Source organism: Mustela erminea, chromosome 4, assembly GCF_009829155.1.
Source record: "Mustela erminea isolate mMusErm1 chromosome 4, mMusErm1.Pri, whole genome shotgun sequence".
NCBI lineage: Eukaryota > Metazoa > Chordata > Mammalia > Carnivora > Mustelidae > Mustela > Mustela erminea.
The window spans coordinates 64,872,905-64,897,035 of record NC_045617.1 but is presented as its reverse complement, the minus strand read 5'-3'; the positions used below and the strand labels follow the sequence as shown (position 1 = coordinate 64,897,035).

At 37.8% G+C, this 24,131-nt stretch overlaps 1 protein-coding gene and 1 long non-coding RNA gene across 3 annotated transcripts in view; one reads left to right on the top strand and one right to left on the bottom strand.

The window, feature by feature from the left end:
- Positions 1–5,114: 5,114 nt before the first annotated feature.
- LOC116588414 lies at positions 5,115–23,655 on the bottom strand. The gene is made up of 4 exons (XR_004284932.1): positions 23,293–23,655; positions 18,493–18,673; positions 17,497–17,646; positions 5,115–5,834 (listed from the first exon to the last, which is right to left on the bottom strand). It is a non-coding gene; the product is annotated as an uncharacterized LOC116588414 (long non-coding RNA).
- Positions 23,622–24,131, top strand: part of PEX7 (peroxisomal biogenesis factor 7) — a 90,987-nt gene continuing 90,477 nt past the window's right edge. For both annotated transcript variants that reach the window (XM_032339406.1, XM_032339407.1), the window contains exon 1: positions 23,622–23,866. In XM_032339406.1, the coding sequence (XP_032195297.1) occupies positions 23,737–23,866 (130 nt within the window). In that variant the 5' untranslated portion in view covers positions 23,622–23,736. The remainder of the gene's footprint in view (positions 23,867–24,131) is intronic.

Below are 24,131 nucleotides of genomic sequence, written 5' to 3'. Positions count from 1 at the left end.
CCGAAGTTTTTCTTCTTTAAGAAGATAAACCTCTCCCCCACCAACTTTATATCATGTTATGTATCATTATTATATTAAAAGGGGATGTTTGTATGAACTCAAATGATTCTTCCAGTTAATAAATATCTTGGCCCAGTATCAGTTACAGTCTTTCATTTTCCAGCGGGATGATCAAAGATAATCTTGACATCTTAGAATTCCATAAGAATAGCTAAGATTGATACATATAAATATAGGCTACTCTTGAGATTGTGTGATATCCTCTTTTGATGTATGGGCCAAAATGTCACATTTATTTCTCCTTTATTTTAATTACAAATATCTCTTATCTCTAATATACAATTCCAGTTTAGAAGAGACATTTGGTCAAATAGAAATATTTGTTATCTTACTAGTTTGAGAACTAGTTTGGGAACTAAAATCTCCAAAAGCCAACAAAGAAAATGTTTAAAAATCATATTTTATCTGGATAATATCAATTAATTAAATTGATTACTGGTTAATTTTTTAATATTTTAACTCCAGTGTAGTTACCATACAATGTTATATTAGTTTCACGTGTACAATATAATGATTCAATAGTTCCACACATTACTCAGTCCTCATCACAAGTGTACTCTTAATCCTTACCTATTTCACCCATCCCCCCCCACCCACCTTCATTCTGATAGCCATCAGTTTGTTCTCTATAGGTAAGAGTTTATTTTTTGCTTTGTCTCTTTTTTCTTTGTTTTGTGTCTCAAATTCCACATAGGAGTTAAATCAAATGGTATTTGTCTTTCTCTGACTGACACAATACTCTAGAGCCTTCCATGTTGTTGCAAATAGAAAGATTTCATTCTTTTTTATGGCTGAGTAATATTCCATTGTGTATATATACCACATATTTATCTATTCATCTATTGATGGACACTAGGGCTGTTTTGATAGTTTCACTATTGTAAATAATGCTACAATAAACATAGGGGTGCATATATCTTTTCAGATTAGTGTTGTTATTTTTGTTGGGTAAACACTCAGCAATAGGAATTACAGGGTTACATGGTAGTTCTATTTTTAATTTTTTGAGGGACCGTCATACTGTCTTCCACAGTAGCTACACCACTTTTCATTCCCACCAACAGTGCATGAGGGTTCCTTTTTCTCCACATCCTTACCAGCACTTGTTATTTCCTATGTTTTTGATTTTAGCAATTCTGACAGGTATGAGGTGGTCTCTCACTGTGTTTCTTTTTTTTTTTTAAAGATTATTTATTTATTTATTTGACAGAGAGACATCACAAGTAGGCAGAGAGGCAGGCAGAGAGAGAGAGAGGAGGAAGCAGGCTCCCTGCTGAGCAGAGAGCCCGATGCGGGACTCGATCCCAGGACCCTGAGATCATGACCTGAGCCGAAGGTAGCGGCTTAACCCACTGAGCCACCCAGGCGCCCTCTCACTGTGTTTCTAATTTGCATTTCCCTGATGATTAGTGATATTGAGCATCTTTTCATGTGTACATTGGCCATGTGATGGTTAATTTTGTCTGTCAACTTGGTTAGATTTTCCAGTTTGTACAAACCCTAGTCCAGATGTTGCTATGAAGGTATTTTGTAGAATGAGTAACATTTACTACAACTGTCTTTAAGGAAAGTTGATTACCCTCCATAGTATGTGTGGGCCTCATCCAATCAGCTGAAGGCTTTAAGAGCAAAGATGTTGAGGTTTCCTAGAAAAGGAATTCTGCCTCAAGACTGTAATAGAGAAATCCTCTCTGAGTCACTATCCTGCCTATGTACTTTGGATTTGCCAGCCCCTATAATCCCATGAACCAGTTCTTTAAAATATCTCCCTGACTCTTGCTCTTTCTGTGTCTCTTTGTCTCTTTCTCTGCCCCTGCCATACACACACATACACACATACCTGACTGATATAATGACTAATAAAAAAAAAAGTGTCAAATGCAGAACATTTAAACTTTACCTAGAATTTCATAGCAGAAACTTCTCTATAGGTTCTGGAATTTTTCAATTTTCCTAATTCATGCTAGAAGTAACTCACAAAATGTACAAATGTTTACACATTCCAGGCATCATACATTTCTGCTCTATACATTTGAAACCCTGCAAACTGTATAAATGTATAAAAATACATTTGAAACCCTATACTTACATTAAATTTACATAAATATAACTATTTAATGTTGGAAAACAATTCTAAATTTGTACATTTGTGCATGCAACCAAACATGCCGTATCCCAGTTCCCAATTTGGTATTTAGTAACTGTACTTATCACTATTGAGAAAACCAATAAAGCTATATTCTTTAAAAATTAAGGCAAGAAATTAAATCTCCCAGAGTCATTGTAGAATATTTAACCTTTTAGATTTTTATTTTTTAAAGACTTTATTTATTTATTTGTCAAAGAGAGAGAGCAAGGGAGCACAAGCTGGAGGAGCAGCAGGCAGTGGGAGGAGCAAGGAGCCCAATGTGGGACTTGATTCCAGCACCTTGGGATCATGACCTGAGCCGAAGGCAGACACTTAACTGACTAAACCACCCAGGCATCCCTCCTTTTCGATATTTAAAGTTTTATTTATTTTTTTTTCAGAGGGAGGGAGAGAGAGAGCACAAGCAGGGGAGAGAGGTAGAAAAAGAGGGAGAAGCACGCTCCCCACCGAGCAGGAAGCATGATGCAGGGCATGATCCCAGGATGCTGAGAACATGACCAGAGCGAAAGGCAGATGCTTAACCAACTGAGTCACCCAGGCACTCCTGTCCTTTTAGATATTTAAAGTATTTTTAATACAAAATACCCAAATTTGGAATGTTAAGAACCTAGAAATTTATAAATCATTCTTCTACCCAAGAAGAGGGGAGATAATTGCTTTATAGCCATTTGTGTAGTTCTGGAACCACACTACATCTAGATAGGGGGACTGTGGGAGGCTCAGCCTTGCTCTTAAACCCATGACTGCCAAGCGAGAGGAAGAGAGATCAGAAGTTGAATATGAGGAAGGGAGGAAGGAATGTTGGACAGACAGAATCAGTGATTGCAGGGCTTTAAAGTTCTCATTTGAAGACTGAAAGGAATTACCTCAACTGCTTTTGCAGGAATTCCATAGCACTATTCCTATCAGTTCTTCCCCCATTCTTAGCTCTGTGACACTAAGAATGCTTTGTAAGTACTCAAGCATCATAATCCCATGAGAAAGACAATGTCATTATACTCGGATGTTCATAGCAGCATTATCAACAATAGCCAAGCCATGGAGAGAGCCCACATGTCCATCAACCAATGAATGGATAAAGAAGATGTGGGGTGTGTGTGTGTGTGTGTGTGTGTGTGTGTGTTTATAAATATATATATATATTTATTTATATATAATTATATATATATTATTCTTACATATATTAATAATATTAATATTAAGAATATTATTCTTACATATATAATATATATAAAACAAAGGAATATTATTCAGCCTTCAAAAGGAGTGAAATCTTGCCATTTGCAATGACACAGATAGAGCTAGAGTATATTATACCAAGTGAAGTAAGTCAGTCAGAGAAAGACAAATACCATATGATCTCACTCATATGTGGCATTTAAGAAAGAAAACAGACTCTCAATGATAGAGAATTAAGTGTTGATGGAAGGAGGTGGGTGGGGGGTGGGCTAGATGGGTGATGGGTATTAAGGAGGGGGTTTGTTCTGATGAGCACTGGGTGTTGTACATAAGCAATGAATTCTATTCCAGAAACCAATATTGTACTGTATGGTAACTAATTAAGTAAAAATTTAAAAAAAAAAAACCTGTTGGTTTTTACCAACAGTCCTATTACCCAGCATGAAGGGGATTAAATATAAAAAATAATTGTTGGGGGCACCTGGGTGGCTCAGTGGGTTAAGCCGCTGTCTTCGGCTCAGGACATGATCCCAGGGTCCTGGGATCGTATCCCACATCGGGCTCTCTGCTCAGCGGGGAGCCTGCTTCCCCCTTCTCTCTCTGCCTGCCTCTCTGCTTGCTTGTGATCTCTCTCTCTGTCAAATAAATAAATAAACTCTTTAAAAAAAAAGAAATAATTGTTGGCAATAATTGGAAAATACAAACATTCCATGTTTATTCCCAAATGAGACATCTTTATCACACCAATCATGGCCATTTATAATGAAAGGCAGAAATTACTTTGCTGTCACACATGTGTGAACATGACGTTGATTGCATCACTTTCCAGTGTCTGTGAAGATGAGTCCCTCTTACCTGTTATTCTGAGCCAAAGCATTCAGTTTCAGTAGAGAAGAGCCCTGCAAATAATGCACTTTCTATTGTGTTCATCACTTCTACTCCTCCTGGTTATTTCAAATTTGTTGGGGAAAAGAGATGAACTCTGAAATGTAGGTTTCTTCTGTTACACATTTTTCTGGTCTGTGTCCTTTACAAATGCATCTTTATTGTGCTGCTAGGGTGGAGGGAAGGTTTTCAGCATTTTTTATCTTTTTTAGCAAGTGGGTGTTTCTCTTTACATGAATATTTAGTTAGACTTGCAGAGGAAACATTTTCGTTAACCTTTCCCAGAAGTTTGTTACATATTTCTAAATCCTATTAATTTTTACTTGAACTCTCTGTCGTTGATCAACCACATCTCTGCTCATTTATTATTTCACCCATGAACCTATTAAATTTAGAGTGGTTTAATGGGAATACAGTATGCATTCCTCTAAAAATGAGATATTTAACAGTTATCATTAATGAACATTATTAGCGCCTCAGGTACCAGTGACCCTGACCCATTCTAAGAATAAATTGTACTTGAGAAAGGATAAATGAACTAACTGAAAAAAAAAAAAAAAGAAAGAAACTTGTCGCATTAAGCAATATATTTCGAATGACATTTTACTTTTTGTATTTAATAATTACTAAATTTCATTAAGTGTTTATATAATTTTGATCAATAACACTAATTATAATACTAGTACTACAACTACCACTAATAAGTGATAATGCATCCTAGAAAAAATTAATCCCTAAAGCCAACTGGTTATAGGAAATTTTTAAATTAAAACTTCAACTTATATACATAATTTTCTTTGTGATGTATGATAAGGAAATCAATAAAATAATTCCAGGCATAAACATATACTAGATTAAAACAAAATTCAGGAGAAATTCGTAGAATGGAATTTTGAGTTCAAGGACAAAAAGAAATGATAAATTTTCTAACAATAGTGACCTTGTTCAAACATTTTTTAAAAAGTGATAACAATAGTAAAAAGATAGGCACCCTCTATAAGACGGCCACCAGAGATCCCTTCCTCCTGGTATTCATTCTCTGTGTCATCCCAGGAGAGCCTTGACCTAATGATTTGCTTCCAACAAAGAAAATACAAAAGACGGGCTGGGATGTAGCTTTCAAGAGCACACTACACTGTACCCCTGAAACAATACATTATATGGCAAATAAATAAATAAAATACACAAAGATGGGAAAAATTAAAGACTACATTTCAAAAAGACTGTGATTTCCATCTTGCTCATCCTCTTTTGTTCCTCCCTACCTGTCCCACATCTCTCTCTCTCATACACACACACACACACACACACACACACACACACACGTACACACGGTTCATATTATGAACTGCCTTATGAGAACCCCGATGACAAGGACTTGAGGAAGGACTATTGCCATTGGCCAGCAGGGAACCAGACCCTCCCTCCGACAGTCCACAAGGAAGTAAATCTTGCCAACAATTATGTGAGCGAACTTAGAAGCAAATTCTACTTAGTCAAGTCTTCAGATGAGGCTGGAGCCCTGGACTTGACTGCAGTCTTGTGAAAGATCTTGAGTGACCTAACCCAGAGAAAATGAGAAAATAAATGGTTGTTTTCAACTGCTCAGCATAAGGACAATTTGTTACACTGCATTAGATAACTAATAAAATAATTGTGTCAAATAGCTGTTGTTTCTAGAGTCCATCGGATACATTTAAGAGTGACAAAATATTTTGAATTTTAAAATGACATTATTTTTCAATAATCATGACCATACATCATTTGCAGCTATTTAAACTTATGAGAAAACATTTATAGGGCAGCTGTATGTGGGGGGTTCATGATTTTTCCAAATATTTTTGGAGAGTACATGAACAAAAAATTAGCAATGTCCTTACAGCACTGGGAAGCCTTCCTTCCTCAGTGATAGTGAAAGAGGTTAAGGGAGAGGATTAAGAGTGAAATAGGAATGAGAGTAGTAAATTCTCTGCTTTGAAGAAGTAAGTTTAGTACTTGACCAGAGCGAGGAAGCACAACCAAAATAAGAATCTGCAGTAATCACCTTACAGTTACACATATTATCTCATTTAATCATCACTACAAATCCTTGAGGGAGATTTTATCTGGAGTTTTGAGGAGACCCTAGCCCATGTCGTCATCATACCCTATGTCATTTGGCTGAGTTGGGCTTACAGACAAGGCACCCATTTATTTATCCAGCCATTTATCCATTAGAGCCAATATCCGTTTAAAGGACACAACTACCCATTTGTCCAATGTATCCAATACATAATCAAGGAGCTGTGAGCACATTTACAGCATCACATAAATATTAATCCTGCCCAAGAGCTAAAAGTATACAAATAGATGTTAGATTCTCCTCATCACAAAAGTAAAAAACATGAGGCTTAGGTAAAATCCTAAGACTGATTCCAAAAGCCGGTGCAGTTGACATCTCTGTCTTTCCAGAAAACAAGGAAAATTATTAAATGCACTTTATGCTGTGTTCGGATTATATCAATCACTCACAGAGTCTTGTTTCTCCTTCTACATAGAAGCATAGTAATATAGGAATCCCATAGTAAATACATATCTTAGACCAAACACAAACACTCTAGTTAAGATTCAAAAACATTTTTGTTGTGCCAATATATATATGTATTGTATATATGTGTGTATATGTATGTATATATGATATATATAATAAATTTTACAATTTTAACCATTTTAATTATGCAGCTCAGTGGCAATAAGTAATTCACACTGTTGTGCAACCTTCACCACACCACTATCCATCTCTAGTACAAAACATATATCTATCTATCCCAAACTGAAACTCTACAGTCAGTAAACACTAATTCACCATTGTCTCCTCTCCACAGCCTGCTTGATGACCACCATTTCTACTTTCTGTTTCTATACATTTGACTACTCTAGTTAACTCATATAAGTAGAATCATATTTTATTTGTCCTTTCTTGGCTGGCTTACTTCACTTAGCATAATGTCTTTAAAAGTTTACTCTTTGGGACACCTGAGTGGCTCAGTGGGTTAAGCCACTGCCTTTGGCTTGGGTCCTGATCCCAGGGTTCTGGGATCAAGTTCTGTATTGGGCTCCTTGCTCGGCAGGGAGCCTGCTTTTCTCTCTGCCTCTGCCTGCCTCTCTGCCTGCTTGTGTGCTCTCTCTCTCATTCCTTCTCTCTGACAACTAAATAAATAAAGTATTTAAAAAAACAAAAAACAAACAAACAAAAAGTTGACTCTTCATGTTGTAGCATGTAGATTTCCTTCCTATTTAAGGCTGAATAACATTCCATTATATGTATATACCACATTTTGTTGATCCATTTATCTATCAATAAACACAGGATCCATTTCCACATTTTGGCTACTGTGAATAAAGCTACAATGAATATGGGTTTACAAATACCTGTTTGAGTCCCTGTTTTCAGTTATTTGGGGTATATATCCAGAGCTGGAATTTCTGGATCATAAGATAATTGTGTGTTTAATTTTTTAAGGAACTGGTATCCTGTTTCCATGTCAGCTGCCCCATTTGACATTCCTACAAGATTCTAAAACTTTTAACCGCAAAGTCTAACTAAAATAAGTGATGAAAGATATAAAATGAGTGAGGTAAACAACTGGCCCATAATTATTGACTCCCAGAGCTTGAAGGACCCTTAAAGTACATCAGTCTAAATATCCATCATAGGGGTACTTGGGTGGCTCAGTGGGTTAAAGCCTTTGCCTTCAGCTCAGGTCATGATCCCAGGGTCCTGGGATCGGGCCACATATCGGGCTCTCTGCTCAGCAGGGAGCCTGCTTTCCCCCTCTGTCTCTGCCTGCCTCTCTGCCTACTTGTGATCGCTGTCTGTCAAATAAATAAATAAATATTTTAAATAAATAAGTAAATAAATAAATATCCATCATATATTTGAGGATAATGATTGAACTATTTGAGTGATTATTATACTACCCTCTAGCAAACATTGATTAAAATCTTATTATGTGCCCAGCACAATGCTGTGCAAGACAAAAACAAAAGCAAAAAAACCCCAAAATCTCACCCTTCTCTGAAATTCTTTCACATAACTATCATATGCAGCCTTAGACACAGCAACCTATTCACCTGGATGGAAAGACCACATATTTCAATTATTTTACTTCTTGTCTATCTCCATGGGAAAGATAAACTAGTTTCAAAATGATGTGAGTTGTTAAGTATTTCCAATTTGAGTCTTTATGAGGCCCCCACAGCAGTTATAAAAACAAAAATTATATTTTTAAATATATAATTACAGATCCTTAGCCATGCCCACCTACATTATTTTAATTAAATGTTCTTTCACAGCATTGGCCAAGTTTAGATGTTATGCAACTCTGAGATTTGATCTATATTGAGATGAAAACCATTTCTCAGTTGAGAAAAAACAAGTACCCCCAAAAGTTGATGAGGACAGGTAGTAGACGGGCATCTTATAAGAAGAATGGGAGTCCTTTCTAAGTGATACTAATGCTATAAGTACCCTAAGTTCTGTAAATGATCTCTCTGCAGGGCTTTGAATGCCCTGGTATCTTCCCTCTTTTTAAAGACTTCTATTCAAAGTCACAATAAGGAAATATTATACAGCCCTACAAAAGGAAGGAAAGCCTATGATTTGTGACACTATGCTAAGTGAAATAAACCAGACACACAAAAAAACGCCACACCATCTTGCTTATATATAGAAACTAAAATAGTTGAACTCATAGAGTCAGAGTAGAATGGTGGTTGCCAAGGCTGAGGTGGGGAATATGTGGGAAATATTGGTTAAAGGATACAAGGTTTCATTTATGCAAGATGATTAAGTTCAGGGATCTCATGTACAGCATGATGACTAGTAGTTAACCATACTGTATTGTATACTTGAAATTCCAAAGGTAACTATATAAGGTGATGGGTATGTTAAGTTTGATTGTATTTATCATTTTATAATATATAGATATAGCAAAGCATGTATAAATGTATGCAACTTCTGTTTATCAGTTATACCACAATAAAGCTGAAGAAAAGACACATGCATGATAAGGTGTGAATGACAGCAACTCTATGCTTTAGTCTTCTTGGCAATGCAGAACCTTAAAGATCAACCCATTTAAAACCTACAAACTTTGTCAAAGACTTTTCTTCTATGAGCTCAGAAAAGTCATGATTTCATAAGTGGTCAATCAGAATTTAATATCAACACCAGAGAGCCAGTTTGTAACTATATAATTGGTAACAACCTTGCCTCCCTATAATTTCAGCCTAAAAACAAAGAAAACTAGAATTTTAGGCTGGCTTCTGATGCAGAATTACAAATGTTCAATGCTTGTTAGGCTTTGGAAATATTTGGAATAATTTATCTAGTCTTGTTATAGTCCTCAAGCCCTCCTAGCTAGAAATGATGTAATGGAAACTTCCATTTTACGTAGGAGGAAATAAAACTCTAGGGAAAGTATAGAACTAAGAAGTAAAGGGCAAATTGAGATTAAAATTCAGTATTTTTTGTCATATTGCCTACTTGCATTTAAGGGAAGAATCCTCAAGTAATCATGTAAAAAATTCACAGGGAATAAATTTCTAGTACTAGAATTTCAGGCAGTCCTTAAATCAACTTCCATTGACACTTCTAGCAAACTTGGACTCTACCTGAGAAGTGCAGGTGTGAGGAGGGGTATAGCAAAAGGGAAAGGGAGAAATAGGAGAAGATAAGTAATATTTCATGTTTCCTATCCCACTTCTCTAATTCAACTCAAGTTGGCAACATTTATGGAAGATTTATTATGTACTGAGCATTCTTTAAGGTGCTTGAGACAAAGTAAATTAGACCTGGATTTTACTTCCAGATGCCCCAAATCCAGTATTGGAATGTGGTTTACTTATTAATATATTTAATCATTTATATTCTAGAAAACCTTGGTGATGGAATGAAATATTTTAAAACTTTATAGTCTTATATTGCAAGGTAAAGAGTGGCTAATATCTCAGAGCCCCTCAGAATTTTTTTTCCATGATCAGCATCACCATAAACAGTTTACCCCAGCTGGAACCAGCTTCTGTCCTTCCCAGAGAGACCACACTATTTTTAGCTTAGGTTGGAAAAATCTTCCTGTGCCACTCTTTGCCAAGGTTCCAGCTGTTTTTTGTTTGCTAATCTCTGTTTAGCATTGCAAAAACTCCAGAATTTTCTCAGCTTACCCTTTGCAGTATTACAAAAAATACAGTGAGGCTTTAGGTTATATTACGTGGGATTCACTCAATAATATTTCTTGAATACCTAATTCAGGTCCCTGGGATATACCAGTGAACATAAAAGGCAAACATTCCTGCCTTCATAAAACATATACTCCAGTTAGTAGATATATAAAAATCCAAAGTTATTGAGCTTAATATAGATACACATTTTTCTTTTCTGTAAAATAAGTCCAGATTTAGGTGTCCAGGACTCCCTTGGTGGGTCCACTGTCACCCAGGATCTAAACTCCTTCACTGTTTCTCATTTCTTATCCCTATCTCATGCTTCCATCCTCATGGTCACCTCATGATTAGAAAATGGCTGTTGTAATCCAGCCATCATGCCCATATTCTAGGCAGCAGGAAGGAAGGGAATGTCTGATCGCTAGTCAGCTGTTTTAAAATAGCTTTCCTAGAATCTTCATCCAATTACTCTACTTGGAGAAAGGATATCCATTGGGGAGGCTGGAAACTGTAGCTTTAAAGCAGGACACTTATATGCAACCATCAATGTAGGGGTTTTATTACCAGGGAAGAAGGGGAAAATGGATATTGGATAGGCAGCAGTCTTTGTCACAGATATCTTAACTCAATATGATGCGTGTCTGCATGTGTGTGTGTCTACCTATAAATAGATGACTGATAGATAGATAGATAGACAGATTTATAAAGAGAAATTTTAAAGCATCATGTGGGGAATTATATTTATATAGTACTTTGGGGGTTGTTGCAAATGCATTTTAAAAAATCGTGTCTATAACCCTCATTTTAAATGTTAAACTTCTATCCATCTATAAATATTTAGAGGGCTAATTATCTCAGCTAGATGGTTATTGTTTAAGGAGTATAGGTTATGAGTAAAATTATTGAGTAAAATGCACTATTCCTGGTTCTCAAAACAATCTGTAAATTCCTTAATGTACTTATAATTGAAAATAAAATTTCCATTTATGTCCTAAATAAGAGGGGGGAAAAAAAGCCCTTCTCTGAGGGGTCCTGTTTTGGGTTCAGGGAAGATATTGTGTGTCCCTAAATCCTTGGCCCCTTCGTGGTATGGTGGGGCATGAGACTGCAGTCAGTTGCCCCCTCCTATCCTTTGCCATGCCCTGAAGCTCTAGGAACTGAAAAGACCCATGGCACTAAAGCAGCAGGTGTAATGGGATGAGAGCTCTGGGCACCTGAAGTTGTGAAGGAGCTGACTTCCTTTCTTTTGGCCTCAGTTTTCTAATTTGTAAAATGAAGGTGATTTTATTTACTGTCACAGCTGTGTATTTTATTGCTAAAGTAATCACTTCTTGACAGCTTTCTGAATTTGCATTATCTGTGTCCTTTTTTTTTTGGTCTTAGAAACAATTTTGATTGAAGACAGACAGATATATATACATATATACATATATATATTGAGAGATATATATTGAGATATATATGTATATATCTCAATCTCTCTCTCTCCATATATATATATATATATATATATATATATATATATATATATACACAGATGTATATATATCTCAATAGAGCAACAGCACATTTTCCAGTTGTCCTGACAGAGAGGAAACTCCTTCAGTAGTGTTAGTCAACTCGGGCTTCCATAACAAAATACCTATGATTGGGCAGCTCCAAGAGCAGACACTTACTTTCTCATGGTTCTGGTGGCTAGAAGCCCATGTTGAACGTGCCAGTAAATTCAGTTTCTGGGAGAGGTCCCTTTTTGTCTTGTAGACAGTCACCTTCTTGCTGCATCCTCACGTGGCCTTTCCTCTGTGACTGCACAAGAAGGAGAGTGTCTGGTGTCTCTTCATTTTTTTTTTTTTTAAGAATTTATTTATTTATTTGGCAGAGAGAGAAACAGCAAGAGAGGTAACACAAGCATGGGGAATGGGGAAAGGAGAAGCAGGCTTCCCGCCGAGCAGGGAGCCTGATGTGGGCTCCATCCCAGGACCCGGGTATCATGACCTGAGCTGAAGGCAGATGCTTAATGACTGAGCCACCCAGGCGCCCCTCTTCCTCTTCTTATAAGAACTCCAATGGCCACAATTGCTGAACTGTGGAAAGAGCCAAGATGCCCTTCAACAGACGAATGGATAAAGAAGATATGGTCCATACATAAAATGGAATATTATGTCTCCATCAGAAAGGATGAATATCTAACTTTTGTATCAACATGGATGGAACTGGAAGAGATTATGCTGAGTGAAATAAGTCAAGCAGAGAAAGTCAATTATCATATGGACTCACTTACTTGTGGAGCATAAGGAATAACATGGAGGACATTAGGAGAAGGAAAGGAAAAGTGAATTGGGGGAAATCGGACGGGGAGATGAAGCATGAGAGACTGTGGACTCTGAGAAACAAACTCAGGGTTTTAGAGGGGAGGGGGGTTGGGGGATGGGTGAACTTGGCGGTGGGTATTAAGGTGGGCAGGCATTGCATGGAGCACTGGGTGTGGTGCATAAACAATGAATCTTGGAACACTGAAAAAATAAAATTAAATAAATTTAAAAAAAAAGGAAAAAAGAACTCTAGTCTAACTGGATTCGGCCTCACCTTTGTGACTTCATTTAACCTTAATTACTCCCTAAAGGCTCTATCTCCAAGGTTGGGGCTTCAATATATAAATTCAGGGATGAAAGAACACCATTCACACATAGTAACATGAAGCACACTGTTCTACAATCCTGTCTTGATCATTGTGGTGACACAGGTGATAAGCTACATATGCTATACATCATTTTTAAGTCTCACATAGCTTCCTTATTTGGGACCTAACTTACTCAAATCGTATAGCTCAGCTGACAATAAGACTGGGTAATTTCTCCAAGCTCTTTGATTTCCCTCATTTAACTGCCTAAGAATGAAAAGAAAAGCTTCCTTTCAAAGGGTACACATTTAGTTCAACACTCACTCTCCAGTATTTATTTCTTCAGAGCAGAAGTCTGCTACAAACAACAAAGACAATTATAATTAAGAATGACAATAAAAACACAACTTTGTCTTTCTATTTTAGGCATTTAATCTTTTTTTTTTTTTTCTATAAACCAACAGAGGAAGAAATCTAAACTTCACTGAACTTACTCTGTGCCTGGCATAATCCTAGGTCCTCTGCATAATTTGCTCAGTAAATCCTCACAGCAGCCCTAAACACTATTATTATATCCACTTACAGAAAAGGAAATGAAATTAAAGATAACTTGACCATAGTTGTACTCATAGTCAGTAATGAAGCCTGGATTTCAATCCTCATCTTCTTAGTTCCAAAGCCCATTCTCAGCAATATTATTTTGGGTAAAGCTGAATATATGTAATTTCCAGGAGATTAAGAATCCTGTGTATTGTTAAAAAGCTTGAGACAGAACTATGTGTAGATATGGAATGATCTCCAAGATACAGTGTGGGAAGTTTTAACTGCTGGTTGTATATGGTATAAACTCACAAAGTAAAAAAATACATTTATAGTGAGTAGTAAGTCTTGATTCTCTCTTGTCTCTTGGTGCCTCCATTTTTCTTCCCAATGGCAACCACTATTACCAGTCTCCTTGTATTTCTGTCTAGAGACATTCTATGAATTTATAAGCAGGATATATACATTTATAAACATAGTTTAAAAACACAAATGGTGGCTAATTCTAAGCATTGTCCTGAACTTTGCTTTCTTTACAGTAGGCAATATATTCTCTCTGAGGAAGGGAACTGAAAAAATTAGAGGGTATGGAGTCAGAAGGAGACTTATGTATACAGAAGGAGACTTACGTATACAGAACTGGATACAGTATCCAGTATACAGACTCACTGTATACTCTGAATAATTTTTAACCATAGGCGTGTGTTAATTTTTTTAAATTATAATGCATAAATGCAAGAAAACTACTGCATATTCTTAGTCTTTGGATAAAGATCTTATCGTCAAGTGGTAATATATTAAAGAAAACCAACCCAATGTCCTTTGATTTCTCTTTCAATATCGTGACACCATTAACTTTCTTGAGGAGCATGATTTTTAGCAACATTTATTTTCTGAATTCAGCTTTGGATTGGACTCTGAACTCACTATTAGAAGCAAACATTACTGTTGTTAGTGAAATATAGAATCCAGGTTTTGGGATAAAGCTTGGCCACCCTCTGGTGGTTTTAGTTTGAATAAAAATAGCCTTCAACTATAATCACTTTTCTTTATAGCAAGTCTTGGAGTCCTAATATTAAGAGATAAAAAGGACAGAATCCACCATACTTATTTTAGAGTTGAGAAAATAGAGTACCAAAAGGTAAAGCAATTGCCTCAAAAAACAAAGCAGAGTCCTGACATTCAGTTCATTGCTTTCTTCATTAAAAAAAAAATAATAATTCTCTTATAAATATCTTATTCACTGAGTTTGTCACAAAAAGGATATGCTGTGTATCACCCTCAGAAGGGTGAAAATAAGAAAAGCAATTACAGTTCTTACAAACTATATTAGATGCAAGCTCTTTTGAAATTTGGAAGTTAAGTTTTAGACATGAGTGGGAATTTCTGGAAGAAGTCAACCCTAAGGGGAAATCTGAAAGAGGACACAGAGTTAGCTTATGGGATAAGGAGGTAAAGATTCTTCCTGCGTAGGGGGCAGCATTAAAGAACACCCAGAAAAGTCAGTGGGTGTAGGGAACAAAAGAATCTTTCAGAAGAAATCCGTAGGCAATCCATGTTAGTGGAATGGGGGAGGGGAGATTTCATTTTCCTTTTTAGCTTCTTGAAAGTTTTCACTTTGAAGGGTAGTGGAGAATAAAACTGAATTCTAACACTTTTCAACTTACTTAAGAACATTAATTGCCCTTAAAGTTTGTTTTTTATGCACCAGACTTTTTTTTTTTTTTTAAAGATTTTATTTATTTATTTGACAGAGAGATCACAAGTCGGTGGAGAGTCAGGCAGAGAGAGAGAGAGAGAAGCAGGCTCCCGCTGAGCAAAGAGCCCGATGCGGGGCTCGATCCCAGGACACTGAGATCATGACCTGAGCCAAAGGCAGCGGCTTAATCCACTGAGCCACCCAGGCGCCCCATGCACCAGACTTTTTAAAAAGTAAGGCTATTTTTTTTAAAGAGCAGTTTTAGGTTTGCAGAGAAATTAAGGGAAAGATACAAGAGATTTCCCATATATCCCCTGTCCTCACACATGCATAGCCTCCCCCATTATCAACATCCCCCACCAGAGTGGTACATTTGTTACAATTGGTAAACCTACACTGATACATAGTCATCAGCCAAAGTTCATAACTTACATTAGGATTTACTCTTGAAGTTGTACATTCTATAGGTTTAGACAAATGTATAAATGATGTGTCCATCACTATGGTATCATACAGAATATTTTCACTGTCCTAAAGATTCTCTGTGCTCTGCCTGTTTATCTCTCCCAACTCTCACCATGCCCCCCTCCCCCATGCAACCCCAGGCAACCACTGGTCTTTACTGTCTTCATAATTTTGCCTTTTCCAGAATGTCAGATAGTTGAAATCACATAGTATGGAGCCTTTTCAGATTGTCCTCTGTCACTTGGTAATACGCATTTAAGCTCCTTCCATGTCTTTCATGGCTTGATAGCTCTTTTCTTTCTAGCACTAAATTATATTCCATTGTTCGGATGTACCACAGTTTATTTATCCACTCACCTACTGAAGGACAACCTGCTTCCACATTCCATCAGTTATAAATAAAGCTGCTATAAACATCCATGTGCAGGTTTTTTTGTGAACCTAAGTTTTCAGCTCTGGTGGGTAAATACCAAGAAACATAATTCCTGCATCCTATGGTGAGGGTTCTGTTTGGTTTTATAAGAAAGCACCAAACTGTCTTGCAAAGTGGCTGTGCCATTCACAGTCCCACCGGCAATTAATGAGCGTTCCTGGTGTTCCATATATTCTCACCAGCATTTGGGGTGTTGGTGTTCCAGATTTTGGCCATTTTCATAGGTATATAATGATATCCCAGTTTTCCTAAATAATTCTCTCAGTCATGTGGCTTCTCGATCCCTCACTAGTCTACTGGCCCTTCTTAGGAAGCCCTATTTATGAGGAAACTGAGACTCAGGAATAAACTATTTGCTGAAAATCATACAGCCAACATCATCAGAGATGAAATTTCTATTCATCATTATTTAAAATGAATTGACTTACAGTGTAGTGACTTCTTTTTTACTGTGAATAATATAAAGAAGGAAGGAAGAGAGGAAGGAAAGAGAGAGACTCAAACTACACAATAGCAAGTGCAAAGAGCCTCAGGCTGGAGACTATTTGGGGTGTTCGAGGAACAAAGAAATAAAGAAAAGCAAACAAAAAAAAACCCAAACCAACCAACCAAACAAAAAAACCCGTACTACAAAACATCAAGGATCTCAGACACTCTGAGAAGAATGCCAGACAACTTCGAAGATTTCATTTCTCAGATGAAAGCATGCCTGCCTTTTTGACCAAAAGGATTGAACAGGTTTGAAGGAAACCAGTATATTGTTCTTTTTCTTAGTTAATAAAAATGAAATGATAGATTTGGGGGGGGGGGCAGACGGAGAGAGGGAGAGATTGAATCTCAAGCTTGCTCCATGTCCAGCATGTGAGCCTGACATGGGGCTTGATCTCACCACTCTGAGATCATATCTGAGCTGAAATCAAAAGCTGGACACTTCCCCGACTGTGCCACCCAGGGCCCCTGAAAGGGCAAGTTTGCAGAATATGCTGTCTTCCAGAGCTAAGAAATCCGAGGCACATAATGAGCATGCTAGATTTTTAACGTCTGATGCTCAGATTTAAGACAATCATACACATTCCCTGAATACTTGGCAAATTGTTTCTCTGTCTAAACTTTTCTTTCTTAAGAATATATAAACAACACATATGGTCCAGAGAAATAGCTTGGTCCTGTACTATGTTTGTCCAAATGTAAAATGTATGTAGTGACCAAAGTTTATGCTTATCATAAATGGTAAGATTTATGAATTGCTGAGTGAAACTTACCAAGAATCCTGGAAATGAATGATTCTGTTTTGACTGATTTCTCCCTGAGGTCAGTTCTAGGTCACTGTAGTCAGAGTCTTTATGCTGCTTAGTCATGATGGGAATTATAGTTGACCTGGATTTCCCCAATGTGTTTCCACTTGATTAGCTCTGAAATATAAAGTGCATGAGTTCTGTTTCATTCTAGACTTAAGTAGCAAGAAACTTCTGCTCTTTTTCCCAAACATACGTCCTCAAATTTATAGAAGTCAGAAGCAACGGAATCATACAACAGGTGTTTCGGGCATATGGTTCTCTGACAGGGGCTCTGTGGGCACTGGTATAAGAAGTTTTCACAGGCTTCCAGGTACTACTTAACAAATTAGAGCTCTTTCCTACTAATTCAAACTAATTGGACAAGAACAATCTGAATTAGTAAAAGCTTTAGTCATATACTTCAGATGACCTTTCAATTATAAAAATTTTAAACTTATAGGAATATTACAAGATACATATAATTCCCATATATCATTTATCCAGATTCCCAAATTCTTAACATTTTCACCATATTTGCTTATGATTCTATTTGTGCATGCCCATATTCCTTATTTTTTTCTGAACCATTTGAAGGGTTATCCTTTTATAATTCCCTTTATCTCTTCTTATTTCTTAAGTATTTCCTAAGAATAGGGGCATTTTCTTACATAACCACAGTATAGTCATCAAATTTGAGACATTTAAAATGATGCAATATTTTTGTCTAATAAACCATTCATATGTTTTCAATTATCCCAATATGACAGAGAGCAACTCTATGCCTTAGTCCATTTGGGCTTGCTAAACTGCTGCTGCAGACCCTTAAAGATCAACCCATACAAAACCTATGAACCTTTTCAGATGTTTACCTTCATGAGCTCTAGAAATGCTATACTTTCATAAGCAATCAGAAATTAACATCAACACCAAAGAACAAGTGTTAGCACCTTGGGTCCCTATACTTTCAGCCTAAAAACAAACCTGAAGAGTTGGAGCTTTAGGCTGGCCCCTCTGCAGATTAATCAGTGTGCAGTTCCAGTATGGCTTTGGAAATGTTTGGGATACTTTATCTCACCCTCTTAGAGTCTTCAAGGCCTCCTCGCTAGACATGATTCATGTAGCCAAAACTCTTCCTCTGTACAAAACTCTAGGGAAAGTAGAACTGAGAAATAAAGGGAAAATTGAGATCAAACCCCAGCATTCTCCTCCATGTTCTTTGTTGTGTGGCCTATTTGCATTTAAAAGAGGAATCTTCAAGTAGTTAATTAAAAAACTCACAGGGAATAAATTTCTAGTCCTGGAATTTCAGGCGGTCCTTAACAAACAGAAAATCACATCAGTGGTTATTGGGGCAGGAGGGGTAGGGGTGCAGGTAGGGGCAGGTTTGATTAGGAAGGAGCACAGGGGAACTCTTCTGAGGTTGATCGAAATTTCTGTCTTGATAGGGAGTACATGCACTTGTCAAAACTGATGGAATTGTACCCTTCGGGTCTGCAATAAATAAGCCTTTAGTAATGTGGTGGTAAGGTGTGGGGGCAGGGGAGCCACTCTCTGTTCCCACAATTAGGTCTCAGTCTTTTACTGAGCCTTGCTTGTGCATCTCGAGTGTGAACTTCCCAAGTGTTTCTCAGGTTTTTTTTTGCTTTTGTTTTTTTCTCTGTTAAGCTAGGACAGGATGTCTAGAATGGGCTAGAGTTGGCTATTTCTCTTCCTTCAGGTCAGTTAGGCTCTAGTTAACTAGTTTTCTTCAAGGGGCAGGCCTTGTTAAGAACCGAGTGTTCTGGCATGTTCCAAAATGGTTCCCCCGACCTCAACCACCCCACTCTCTGCCAGAAGCAGCGGGTGATTTTTCTCTGATATTTACTGTGGGAACCTGGTTGGCCTCATGGAAGTAACTCTCATATTTTGGGTCCCCCCTCTGATGGGGTCTTCTTAGAGATTTTAACTCTTAGACTTCTCTGCACTGAGCCTCTAGTAATTTATGAATTCTAGTCTGTGTTTTCTTACATAGGCACTGGGTTCTGTGCAAGTCTCCACTACTGAGTCTTGGCTCTGGTAAGCCATGACTTGCTGCATTCACCTGTCTGACTCTCAAGTCAAGAGGGTAGAGGTTTGCTATGTGTCCTCCCGTCAAAGATCTAAGAAGAGTTGTTAATTTACAGCTATTTACTTGTTATGAGGACAGAGTAGTGACTTCCAGTCTCCTTATGTACAAAATCAGAAACCAGAAGTATAGGTTTAAAAAAAAAAGCCACACATTTTTATTTTAAATGATTACATATTTACAGAAAGGTTGGAAAAACAATTCAAAGTAATCCTGTATAAACTTCATGTAGATTCCCAAATATGAGCATTTTATCACCTTTGCTTTATCTATGCAACCATCTGTTTAAGTATCCATTTTTCTAATTTTTAAGTGCTTGAGACATAGTATATATTTCCTAAAAACAAGAACACAGTCTTACATAAACACAATACAGTGACCAGAATCAAGAATTTGGTATTGGTATAAAACTACTAACTAATCCACAGACTCTTTTCAATTTCTGCCAATTGTCCCCTGCTGTCCTTTACAGCACAAGAAAAACATTTTCTAGTCCAGGATCTAATTCGGAATCATATGTTGCTTTTGTTGCGAAGTCTCTTTAGTGTGCTTAAAAAGGCAACAATTCTTCTGTCTTTCTTTACTTCGATATTTTTGAAGAGTATAGGCCAGTTATTTTGTAGGATGTCAGTGAGTTTGGGTTTGTCTGATGTTTCCTCGTCATCTGCATTCCTCAGGTATACAGTGTTTTGGGCAGAAACATCACAAAATGATGTTGTGTTCTTCCCAGTGCATCAGTCAGGAGGCACGTGATGTTATTTGAGCCCTTATGGGTGATGCTGTATCACTTGGCCAAGGGTGGTGTTTGCTAGGTGTCTTCATTGTAAAGTTACCAAATTTCCTTTTTTAACTAATAAGAATCTAGTGGGGAGATACTTTGATATTATGCAAACATCCTTTTTCTCTTCATACTTCCTCCCACTAGTTTTAACATCCATTGGCGATTCTTGCTTAGAATAATTATTATGGTGATTGCCAAATGATTATCTTGTGATTTTTGTCATTTCTTCTACCTTTATCAATAGGAACTCTACCATAAAGAAAAACTGCCTCCTCTCCTATTATTCTTTCTGGTCTGGCTTCTTAGATTCTTACTTTATTTAGTAAGTTATAATCTGTAATAAGCAATATTTTAACTGGCCCATATATGCCCAGGAAAGGCCCCTTCCAGAGAGTTCCTTAACCTTTCCAGTCTTTATAATGTTTTCATGCACTTCCTTACTTTCTGGCAGAGGAAGGTTTTCCAGGCCTTGCCATTATGTTAACATCTTTAAATGACATTAAAACCTTTCTTAAGCTTATAGGAATTTATTTAATTCTAACTAATGTTGAGGATTTCACTGTGCTTAAAACACTAAATAAGATGGTCATACTTGGTGCTTCTTCCGCACACCCTTCCACATGAAGTGGCTACTCTTAGAAGGAAAGTTTGGGGACTGGCTTATTAATTTCCCTTTTGTTTGCAGGTGCAGACACTCATGGCTGACTAGCTGTCTGGGTCTCTTGTCTTCTCTGTGACTGTGAGTTTAAAGAACTTGAGGGCTCCCACTCTGTGTTTATTTGGTCAAGGTGATGTAGTTTAAATTGGAATGTAAATTGTCTGTGTCTAATAAAGTAAGTGACTGCAGCCACGACGTTGACACTGATTCAGAAGCTCACAAGCCATCTTGGGCCACTTTCAAAAACACAAAATATGGGAGATGAGAGTGAGTGACATCAACCATCTTGGGGTCTCAGGTTCCCACAAGGGCAAAAGTCATGAAAGTAATGAAACAAATGCACTAGAGGGTATGTGTCGTACGCAAACCCTCCTAATTCAAGCTGTATTTCTGAACAAAGTGATTAATTAACTAATAGGATCCATCTGTGTGTCTCCCCTATATGTCCGGAACTCCTCTTCCTCTGACAACTTTTACATATGCATGTTTTCCTCAAGGTTCTATTTTTGGCCATTTTCTCTTTTCAAAAAAACTCTTTTCCTGAGTGAGGACAATTCTCTCCATGACTTATGTATCTTCTACATGCAAATAGAACTCTTGCCTTAGTCTCTGACTGCAATGTCCAATAGTCCATAAGAAATTCACATTCAATGTGTTAAAACTGGAGCTCATTTTCTTTCCATGCCTGCTTCTCCTCCCATGGTCCTTATTTCAGTGAAGAGTCCTTCATTGAAGGACTCACACACCAAAGTCAGAAATTTGGAAATCATTTTGACACCTCCCTGTTCCTTGTGTATAATTTATTTTAAGTTACTGCCTTAAAATCTCATCTGACTCTACTTTTCACTCCCCTTACTATAATCTTTTGTTTGAACAAATGATAAAGTCCTTTAACTGGCCTCCTCATCTCTGATCTCTGTCCTCCCAGTTAGTGTTGCCAGAAGATCTCTTATTATTTTTTAATTAAACCTTTTGTTTTGAGATTATTTTAAATTCATGTGCAGTTATAAGGAACAGGACAGTGAGTTCTGGTGTACCCTTCACTCGGTTTCCTCCAATGGTAATATATTGCAAAACTACAATATAATACTACAACCAAGGTATTAACATTGACATTCAATAGACAGAACTTTTTCATCACCCAAAGTAGTCCTCATATTATTCTTTTATGGCCAACCACTTACATTCATCTGTAACCCCTGGCAACCACTAATCTGTTCACCATTTCTGTAATGTCATTTCAAGAACATTATATAAATGAAATAATACAGTATGGAAGCTTGTGGGGTTGACGTTTGTTACTTAGAGTAATATTTTGGACATTTATCCAGGAAACTTTTTGACACAAAAGATCTTTTAGAATGAACATGTAATTTATCACATTGAAAACTCTGATGCTTCCCCATTGTTTAAATTCCAGTAGAAATCAAATTCCATTAGTATAGTTAGTATAGCATGCAAGACTCTTCATGATCCAGCCCCAGTACAATACTCTAGTCTCTTCACCCAAGTCTTCACCTTAGCCCTTCTCTATCTGGCTAGGCTGAGTTCTGGCAGCTACAGTCTCCTATGGATCGTGTTCCTTCCTCTCTCCCTCCCTCTTTCCCTTTCTTTCTTTCCATCTCTTGCGTTGCTCATGTTATTCTTGATCCTACAATGACTCCATCTCCTTGTCTGTTTAAAGAAAACCTCATCATTTATTTACTCATCACAAACAAATACCTTCTTTCTGAAGCTGTTCCTTCAGCACTGACAACTTCCTTTTAAAAAATATCTGGATATATTTCTAATAGCACCTACAGTATTTTGATCACAGTCAATTGTTGACAGGTTAGCCCATCTCCAGAGGACATCTTATTGCTTTTAAACTCCAAGTACCTAAAGCTTTTAAACCCTAAGTACCTAAAACTGTACTTGGTGTATAGTTAAGCTGACCCATATGACAAGGTTTGTGCAGGTTTCCCTGGCTTCATTATTAATTGCATTCTCTTTCACTCTCAACAGTGTCATATGTGACAAATAAATTATATATAGTCACCTTCTTTATCCTTCTTTATAGCACATGCTTGGTAAATGTTTCAATGAATGAATGAATGAACTTTAATTTTCCTTAGCCTCGCACCTGAGCATTAGTTACTATACAATACACACAGTGAGAATTTTTAAAAAGTTAACTGCTTATGATCTCTTTTTTTCCTAAGCTTAACTCCCGCCTGATTTAACATTGCTTCAAGTTACCTTTGACAACACAGCACTCAATTGCCTTTTTGCTTGCTGCTTGGATTCAGAGTTGCTGTAGCTTTTCTTACTTTGTAATCGTCAGAAACACTTCTTGATGCTAGTCTTCCGAAATCTCAATGAACTAATAAAAGCCAAAAAACTCCGCAGAGAAGGCTGATACACAAAAACAGAAGTTGTCAGAATCTTCACCTAATCCTACAATCACAGTTCAGAGTAGGTGGCGCCAATCGCTTTGTTTTGCCCCAAACAAAAATGGGCTCTATCGGAGTCAATGACCTTTCCTTTGCGGACCAATCGAAATCTAGCATTCAGGGCTCCAGGTGACCTCACTTCCGCCTCGTCTTCCTGGGCCTCTCAACTAGGGGTGCCGGGACTGTCTGCTTCCGATCCGGAACGGCTGTGGCGGTCACTGGACGGCGAGGCCCGGAGGCGGCGGGCGGGATGAGCGGGGCGCCTGGTGGAGCGGTGCGGACGCTGCGGGTGCCCGGCCGCCACGGCTACGCGGCCGAGTTCTCCCCGTACCTGCCGGGCCGGCTTGCCTGCGCCGCAGCCCAGCACTACGGCATCGCGGGTGAGGCCGCGTCGCCGGGGCGGGGGCGGGATCTCGTCGAGCCCCAGCTTCACGCTGCCGTCGGAAAATCACTTCCGACAGTAGACAGTGCTACAAATGAACACCAGGGGGAGCCTGGGAACGGGCCAGTTCCCGCTTCCTTCTTTGTCCAGTGTGGGAAGTGGGTCTGGAGACCGAAGTCCATGGTTTTTTCCCAGTTACGGTGCGGAAGTAACTCGTGGGAGGTGCCTCCTGGCTCGTGTCGTTATTACTTAGCGCACCGACT